Source organism: Chiloscyllium punctatum, chromosome 11 (genome assembly GCF_047496795.1).
Source record: "Chiloscyllium punctatum isolate Juve2018m chromosome 11, sChiPun1.3, whole genome shotgun sequence".
Taxonomy (NCBI): domain Eukaryota; kingdom Metazoa; phylum Chordata; class Chondrichthyes; order Orectolobiformes; family Hemiscylliidae; genus Chiloscyllium; species Chiloscyllium punctatum.
Window position 1 is genome coordinate 111,133,523 of NC_092749.1, and position 9,607 is coordinate 111,143,129.

At 42.6% G+C, this 9,607-nt stretch overlaps 1 protein-coding gene across 3 annotated transcripts in view; it reads left to right on the forward strand.

Moving 5' to 3' along the window:
* The window catches only part of macrod2 (mono-ADP ribosylhydrolase 2), a 945,224-nt gene extending 936,258 nt beyond the window's left edge, over positions 1 to 8,966 (forward strand). For all 3 annotated transcript variants that reach the window (XM_072581522.1, XM_072581521.1, XM_072581520.1), the window contains 3 exons: positions 335 to 379; positions 2,839 to 2,892; positions 4,418 to 8,966. In XM_072581522.1, the coding sequence (XP_072437623.1) occupies positions 335 to 379; positions 2,839 to 2,892; positions 4,418 to 4,431 (113 nt within the window). In that variant the 3' untranslated portion in view covers positions 4,432 to 8,966. The remainder of the gene's footprint in view (positions 1 to 334; positions 380 to 2,838; positions 2,893 to 4,417) is intronic.
* Positions 8,967 to 9,607: the final 641 nt, after the last annotated feature.

Consider the following 9,607-nt stretch of genomic DNA (forward strand, 5'->3'; position numbering starts at 1 on the left):
TGAAAATTTTGAATCGTCCTCAGTGGCCCTTGTTAGAAATTCCATCAGTGCATCAGGAAATTGAAATTCGATTGTTCGTGTTCAGATGGTGTAGTGAAGGAATAGAAACCTGGCTTCTCACATTCATCAAAACTAAAAGCTTGGAACCCACTTATTGTCTCTGGATCAGTGGATGTGTAGTCATCAGTTTTCACAGAATGAAACCATTTCTCACATGCTCCCTGGCACAGAACTCAGTGAAGGGAAATGATCTTTATGTGATACAATAGTACACAATTCAGTTCAGTCTGCCGGATTCTAACCCTGCTTAAAATTGGTTTCTTTGCTTAAACAGGTACACAGAAAATGAGCGACGACGAAGAAAATTCTCCCACTCAAGGTAGGAACCATCATTGGCATTCCCACTAACCGTGCAACACAGTAAACAGAGAGGCAGAAACTTGTGTCCATTCGGGCTGGGGTGGTTTCATCCTATTGCTGATGCCCACAGACACCAGACCAATGCTGCACAGGAAGTGGTTCCCAGCTGCTGCTGTGGGTTGTTCTTGTCTTTGGTGTGAGCGCATCCTATTGCTAAGCGTTCCGTACCCACTCATCGTCATGGTGACACACGCTGACACTACCCTCTGTCATCCGCTAGTGTCTCTCCGTTGCATCGGTGCTGGTCCTTGAAACCGAGTAAACATTTTAAGACATCCTTTTAAAAGGTATGCTCCAATGAACGAAGGTTCTACTTGGTTATCCTCAGAATCTCATGTTGTGCCTAAGATCAGAGAAAATATTTGTTTACTTCAGAGCAATCAGTTTGAAATTTGGTAGGCCTTGATTTATTCCTCTTGACGTTTGGAAAGTATTTCTGAAGAAGTCTCGTACCAGGCTCGAAACGTTAGCTCTGTCTCTCTCTTTACAGATGCTGCCAGACCTGCTAGGTTTCTCCAGAATTTTCTTTGTTTGCTTCAGATACTATCACAGCGATGAATTATATTATTCACTGCCTCATCTTTCCTTTTCTCTCACCGTGACTCAGTGGTTTACACTGCTGCTTCACAGTGCCAGGGACCCGGGTTTGATTCCACCTTCGGGTGACAGTTTGTGTGGAGCTTGCTCATTTCCCTGTGTGAGTTTCCTCCGGGTGCTCCGGTTTCCTCCCACAATCCAGAGATGTGCAGGTTAGGTGGATTGGCCATGGGAAATTACCCATAATGTCCAGCGATGCACAGGTTAAGTAGATTGGCCATGGGAAATTTGTAAGCTGCATGGTGGCACAGTGGTTAGCCCTGCTGCCTCACAGCGCCAGAGACCCGGGTTCAATTCCCACCTCAGGCGACTGACTGTGTGGAGTTTGCACATTCTCCCCGTGTCTGCATGGGTTTCCTCCGGGTGCTCCGGTTTCCTCCCACAGTCACAAAGATGTGCAGGTCAGGTGAATTGGCCATGCTAAATTTCCCGTAGTGTTAGGTAAGGGGTAAATGTAGGGGTATGGGTGGATTGCACTTTGGCGGGTCGGTGTGGACTTGTTGGGCCAAAGGGCCTGTTTCCACATTGTAATCTAATCTAATCCATAGTGTCCAGGGATATGCAGACTAGGTGGATTGGCCATGGGAAATGCAGGGTTACAGGGATAGGGTAGTGGGGTGGGTCTGGGTGAGGTGCTCGTTGGAGGGTCAGTATGGGCTGAATGGCCTGCTTCCACACTGTAAGGATTCTATAATCTTTGTCATACGCTCCAGCTGTGCTGTGCACAATCTTTTTCCCTGAAAACCTAAACTCCAAGGTGGAACACACACACTAACAGTTTGAGTGGAAGCTAGCTCAGCCTTCTCAAGAACACAACCGCAATGGCACCACCTCCATTTTTAATCCAACACAAAACCTAGAAGTCATAAAGATAAAAAGATCACCACCAATAATTCCCAAGAGAAATATCTGATCTCGAACTGTTGTTAGGGAGGTGGGAGCGCTGTTTAGAAGTAAATTTCTGGGACTGGTTTTAAATTCGAGCTTTTGTTTTTAATGAATTGAATTTAAATCTCCCAGATGCTATGCTGGTTTTTCAACCCATGTCCTGGGAGAATTAGCCTTAGCTTCAGGGATGATAAAACAATGATAGTAACACCATCAGCCCCTGTGAGTAATTAGGGTCTGGACTACACTGCCTCAGTCCAGTGATCAAGAGAGCATAAAATGATTATTTTAATAGGAATAATATGACAGAGAAAAGACAGGAAAATGGCAATAAGTCATTCGGAGAGCCAGTGCAGACATGATGGGCTGAAGGCCCGCTTCTGCGATATTACACTTCAGTGATTGTGATGTTTAGACTGGAGAGCTGTAAAATGCCTTGTACAACAAACAGGTACTGTACCTTGAGATTGCACAGACCATCATTGAAACATTGTAGGAGGCCAAGGACAGAGAGATCAGGCCGACAATGGAAGTGGAAAGTTTCTGGAAGCTGAGGGCCACATGAGCTGAGCAGAAGCATTCAGCAGAGTGATCACTGAAGCTGCATTTGACTTTCCCAAAGGCCAGGAGGCTGCATCACCAAATACAAGGAACTCACTGACTCACATGGGAGGAGTGCTTGGGAAAGAAGGAAGTGAAAGAGCTGATCTTGCATTTCCAGGGCTTTTATGAGAAGATGCTGAGGAAAAGTTGGGGACATTCGGGGTGATGCAAGGATGGGCCACTGTGCCATGGGGAGAAGTCCCTCTGGAACGCTGGAAGGGGATGGCCTAGCTGTATTTTGCTTTATTGTTGTACAGGACACAAGTTCCCACTCCTGATGACAATCCTTAATAAGCCTGAAGTAACACAGTGTTGTACAATGTTTTGCAGGAGAAGATAAGGAGAATAATGAACACATACCATATATTGATGACTGTGAAGACGGTAGGACAAAATTTTGTTTTATAATAACAGAGAGCAGACATAACAAAACAGAAACATCTGAAATGCAGTTAAATAAACCGAAAAATTGTGGATTGGTCACTGTTCCAATTTGCCAGTTTTTATTCATTTTAACAAGCAATTTTAAAAAAAATGAAATGATTTGAAGCCGAAGTTCTTAACAGTTCATTTCTCCAGTTTCTCTGGAAAGTCGACATTTCTGTCGATCAGCTGAGAAAGAATATTCCTCCTCTTTGGTTCCAAGATTTATTCTGTGATGTCTTAAGTCAGTATTTGGACCAAGATGGTTTCCTTAAAGGCCACTGTTCATGTGTGACCCTGGACCTTCAATATCAACCATGAGGACTCTCACATTTCTGCCCGACCCACTATATGACATTCACTAGATATTAATGGATTGTTATATAAGCAGGAGCTAGGGGTCAATTGTTCCTTTCAACGATGGTGAGGGGGCCATTTCGACCATGCAGCAGCTGAGTTCTTAATTTGTACATCTGGGTCAGGGGTCATCATCTAGTGCAGCTTACCATCATGACACACTTCTGTAATAGGTGGGACTTTGACTATCTTCTTGTCTCAAGAAAGAGACATTACCACTGTGCCTTGAAATCTCTAACTATTAATTATATATTTTCAGGGCATTTAAATGGTGGGCACTAACTGGGGACTTACCTGTGCTCGTATATATTATTATATACAATTGGTTCTGATATAACTCGATAGTTCTGTTCCCATGTGACCCTTCGTTATAAGAAAGTTGTTTAATAGCAGCACTTTTTAAACCAATGGGGCCAGAATTGTGTTATAGTCAATACAGGTAAGGAAAGTTTATGTTCTACTAATAATGGTCTAAATTCTTCAATTGCGTTATACCCAATTTGCGTTGAAGAAATACACGTTATAGCAGAACTGACTGGATATATTATATATTCATAGATGTCTGAGCTTGGCATCTTGTGGTGCTGTAGTTCTTGTCTCTAACTCTGGGCTAGTTTCAAATCCCACCTCAGGACATGATGGCTACAGAAATGTAGCATGGTGTGCCCTAACAGGGTGATTTAAATATAATCGCACTGGGTTCTTGTGGTACAGTGCCAGTCTCCCCATCCAAAGTCCCATAAAACCTCTGAACTGATTGATTGAAAAATGATTTTTAATGTCTTGCAGCCCTAAAGGTTCAGATTTGATGACAACGGAGGTCACATCTGATAAAAGATTTTATATATCGGAGCTGGCTACAACAGCTGGCTTTGTAACAATCTGTAAGATGTGTCACTGTGAGTAAAGCTGGAGAGTGAATGGATCCGTGGTACATCCTTTACAGCCTGGCCATTTAACTTGTAACATTACCCGCTGCACCATTAGGTGGCTGAGAAATGTTGCCTTCATAGCGTGTGCTTGAAGTAAGGCAAAGTTGAAGATGATGAAAATACCGTTTTACGTGGGACATTTTCTATGTTCTCCTGGCAGCAACCTTTTGCTTAGATTCATTTTTCTGTTTCCACAGAAAGTGGACAATGAGGACATGACTCGAAGGATAACAAGACAGGTCGATGTCCGTGAAGGCAGACTGTCCCTCTTTTAGACCTCCAGAAGGTGGATGGTACAATTTTGTGCTTGCGTTTAGATCGCCATCTTGTTCAGTTTTGTGTATCCAAATTCTGGGATGTATTATGTTTCGTAATTGTAATTATTGAGGGAAATATTTTGGCCTAATATTGTGCTTTGAAATGATACTTTTACTGCCTACAACTGGTGTTCCATTGAACAAGAGAAATTGGATCCAATATCATATCAGCTTCACAACCGAAGGATGACCTAACAGTATTTATCCCTGTTACACCAGGGTATATCACACCTCTGCTCCTTGAGTCAGTGTTTACCTAACGCTTGACCCTGACGTTGCCATAGAATCCAACAGTGACAGATCTAGGCCCCATTCAGTCAGCCATACCTGTCCCATTGCTGTTCAGATGTGTACACAAACTCAGTAGCCAATTGTTTGGGATCTCTTCTCTTTTGAGAGATGGTGGATGAATTAAAAAATCGATTCACTTTGTTAATATTTCCTCCTTTGGCAATCCCTTGATACCACAGTAAGGTTGGTTCCCAATGTAGAAACTAAGGAAGAATGAAAATTGAGTTGTGAGATTTGCCAGAGAAGTTGACGGTGGCTTTTCTAATCTGAGAGGGAGACAGCGTTGGCAAATACAGACCAAACCAGTTGATGGGGTGGTTGTTAAATTGGATCTTATCTCTTTATGTTTTACATCTCCTTTAGCAATCCTTTAGCTTTTTGCACCATGTTAGCTCCCTCCTGGCACACAGATTAACAAATTTTCGTGGTTGTGGCAGTTCCTCACTTATTGATGCCAATCTCTCTCTCTCTCTTTTTATTCTTTTTCCTCCTTTTAATTCATTTACAATACATGGGCATCACTGTCATGGCCAGCCTGCAATGGAATTCCCTTCCTAAACCTCTCAGCCCCATCTCTTCTCCTTTGAGATGCTTTTTATAACCTGCTGCTTTGATCAAGGTTTGGTCATACCTCGGCAGGTTTCAAAAATTGACTGGTTGCTGTTCCTGTGAAACGCCTTGGGATGTTTTACTGCATTGTAAGGTGAAAGTCATCATTGTCCCAGGCTGTTCTCCCAGCTCAGGGTCCTGTCCTGATAACTCCACTGGGAATAGGGCAGTGCCGTTCCCACAATAGCACCAACAGCTCTGCTTCGGATGCATTGCACTGAGAAAGTAAACCATTCTCCCAAATTATTTCCAAGATTTTCTTTTCCCCTGAGTAGCTTTTGATTTCTCAGAAGCTCAGGGAGTTTGAATAACAAAGTCAGAAGTGGTGATGACTGTGAGGGGGACTAACTCCATTTGATAAAAGAAAATCTGAAATCCAGGTCATGGTTACTCATCACTCTGACTAATTGGTGATAAATGTTTGGTTGACTTGAGAAATCCCTGTGCAACTCAGACCATGCCTCACTGTTTGCAAACAGCAATTAGCTTGCCATTGAGAAATTGTTTGCAAATCCTTAATGCATATCTGAAAACTCCAAAGCTAGAGGATAATGTTTCTGATAATCTATAAATAATTCAGTATTATTGCAGTGCGATCAACTGGGAACTCAAGCTTAATTTACTTAAATATTCACCAGTTGCTCTAGAGAGTCAGATTTCCTTTAGCAAGGAAGCTCACCACCATATATCAAAGTTCATTTGACAGGATGAGTGTTAGTTAATGTTCGTCTCAGCTTTCTCTCACTCAGTGTCAGTACAGAGCTGCTCATTCAGCCTGGAGAGGTGAAACATGGATCCGTGAATGCTCTTGTCCCTATCATTTTGGTCTCCAAGGAGAGATATTTTAATCTTCTGCTGTTCCTGTCACTTTAACTTATTCCATCATCTCTCACATTGCAAGAGGTCTGCAACATTACACAAAAAACATCTGCTGCTCTAACCCCAGAACCACACTTCAAAAAAAAGCCCTGGGATTTCGCATTTGAAAGACATGAATTTTATTGCCCTTGGCCCATGTTTGTTTATCTAAAAACACACCACCACCATACAAGAGATTTTTCTTAAATTATGGCAGCAAGTTAGTTGCGAAGCTGGTGATGACTAGAACCAGCTTGTTTCCAACTGGAGTAGATGGATAATAAAGTTTTGCGATGTATAGTACATTGTTATCTTACCTCCCCAGTAAATTACAGCTGATATAATTGGGCCTATCGGAATGAATGAAACTCAACACAGTTAAAGTGTAACACTGATCATTCTCAATATGAAAAGCCAAGGCAGCAAGGTTCAACATCAAGAGACTGTCATTAAATCAGAAATCATGGAATGCTTGCTGTAAAATTGGAGGCCATCCAGCCCATCAAGTCTCTGAGAGGACAGCTTGACTCATCCCACTCTTCCACCCCTTCCCTGGAACTCGGCAAACCCTCCATCTCCCAGCAGACACCTAGCACCCTTCTGAAAGCACCCCCCCCCCTCCCCCTCCCCCCTCCCCAGGGTGTGGAATTCCGCTGGGAGTTGGAGCACTTAACTCCCCGCTCCGTGATGGTGTGCCTGGCCCCCAGACAGCAGCAGACACACACTGATCTGGACCTACCAGGAGTCATTTGTTATAAGGGATGAGGTGGGAAGCCTCACCCAAGGTGGACTTGATATGTAACAATATCCTTTACTGAAACAGGAAGGACACAGTCATTTCTGAATAAGGAATGACTATGGTCCATCAGTAATCCAACACATACTATCCTGGGGATCATACGATACAAAATGGTTGAGTTGTTGATAGTGACCTGTCTCTGTCAATGAGTCTACATCAGCTCAGGCATGAGGTAAGGCACTCCCTCCATTCCCACCAGGTGTGGGACAGCCCTGGGACTCACAGACCTCAAGTCATACATTCCTCCCAATCTTGCTCCACTTACCACACATCATGTTTTAGATCCCAGCATGTTACTTTCTAAAGAAGTCTGTCACATTTGCATCCAAGTAGCTCAATACTCACAGTTTCCAGTGTCTCTCACAGGATGCTGTTCTATATATTAGTCACTGACCTACTGAGATATTGCTTTTTACTTGAACATGAGAATGTATCATCTAATGTAGATCCCCATCTCTCAGCCTCAGCTTCTCTTGTTCCAAACAAAGTGCAACTGGATCTATGGTCTCTAAATGCAGCCGTCATATCACCGAAGTATAATGGGCAGAATGGCCTCTTTCCATGAAGTTTGCTTCTATATTATCTCTTAGTTGTTCATTTGTTCACCAACAACATGCACAATTTAGAATAAGCCACTGATCATGTCCTCCATTCTGCACTATCCCTGGTATTCCAAGTGGTCATGTCAGAAACACTCATATTTAGAAATGCATTTTGACCTACTTTTAAAAATATAATAACTTTGTTGAAAGTTTGCTTAATTTTTTTCTCAAATTGACTTAGGCATTTCTTTTAGAAACAGGAGAAGGTTGACAAGACAATCACTGAGGAGATTTGGTACAGCTCGTTCCTATAATGACCAGTTCCTCTGTCTTAATTGATACCTCAGTTGTTATAATATTGGCTAATCTTAGCAGCTAATGCTGGGCACTTTGGAAAGGGTAGTCCTCTTGCATTTAACTGCTTTGCTCAAGGATATGCTGTCAGGGAGAAGAGTAGGTTCATCGACTCGCAGAATGATGGAGCACGCAGGGAGGCCACTCAGCCCCTTGTGTCCTATGCCAGCCCTTTGTAAAAGCTAACTCTCTCTAAAGCTGTAACTCTCGGCTCAGACTGATAGAGTAACATCTGATAGAACTCAATCCCGTTGTTCCTGAGACTGGCATCTCATGGCAATGAACACTACGGTGAGAGGGATGGTAAAAATCACAGGGAGGGGAGTTTGAGGTAGATCTTGACTTCATGATGCCAACGTAAAAAGGACGTTAATAGATGAGCAGCCCACTTGACATCCCCCCTGACAAATATAAAATAAAATAATACAAGGAGAGCTATCAGATGTGCTGTATCATCACTCAAAGTCTATCCCATTGAAATAGCATGTGGTCTGATATGAAGCCCTGATCCAAGTCTACTGCTCAAACCTCCAGATTTGTCCAGTTTACAATAAAAATGTTCTAAACACACTCTCTACCAGTTTTATGGATTGTGTGAAACTGCTTCTTGCAGTGTATGCTTGCTTTGCTTTAGACTATGTTTAGATAGATGTTTTACTTTTCATAGACTTTTCAGGAATACAGTTTTATTTTTTTCCCTTTGATGCTTTAAGATTTGCCTTACCTCATGGTATGTAATAGTGACTGGCAGTTGTTTCTTGTAAACCTGAGGCAAGTGGATCAAACTGGAAATGATCGTCCAGATCTAATGCCTTGTTGTCAACATGTTAAGTAGCCAGCATTACATAATCGAAACAAAAAGGCTTTTTCCTCGTCATCTCTCTCTGTGCCATGAATTTGGAATGTTGCCAATACAAAATGATACCGTCACACTTGGTCTGTTTAATAAAATGAACGATAATAGCATTTCGAAAAACATGCCTCTTCAATTATTTGAAAAAGTCATTTTTTATGAGACTGCTGGTGTTTGAAAGTTGGATTTTGATTCCTTTGTCAGCTCCCTCTGTCCGATGTAAAGGACATTACTTCTATTTTGTTTTTGGCTCTGATAAACCAGTCAAGGCTTGGGTAGTGCTGCTTTCTTATTAGAGAGAGACGATGGTAGTGGTTTAACCTGAGGGTCACCGTGCCTTAGGCAAGGGGAGAGGTTGGAGTGGACAGTCCTCAGTTGGTCCAGGAATTGGGCCTACGATGTTGGCAATGACTTGCTATTTGTCCACCAGCTGAGCTAAGTGACTGCTGAATGATTTGAGGTTGACTGTTCTTCTGCACTCTGAGCTGGACAAAGTTGGAATGTTATATTTCACTGATCAGGCAGTGAAAAAGAAAAAGAAGCTCATGATTTCGCGGTGGCCTTTCCCTTGAACCTGCTCAGAGTTCTTCAGTAGGGAAACGATGCATGTTCAGGCAAATGATTACATCCAAAGAGGTTTAAGTGTCCCTCTGTTCTTTGTACATCGACTGCATTCTCTATATTTGAGTTATCGAGTCATAGAGATGTACAGCATGGAAACAGACCCTTCGGTCCAACCTGTCAGTTCTGGACCTTTTGCTACT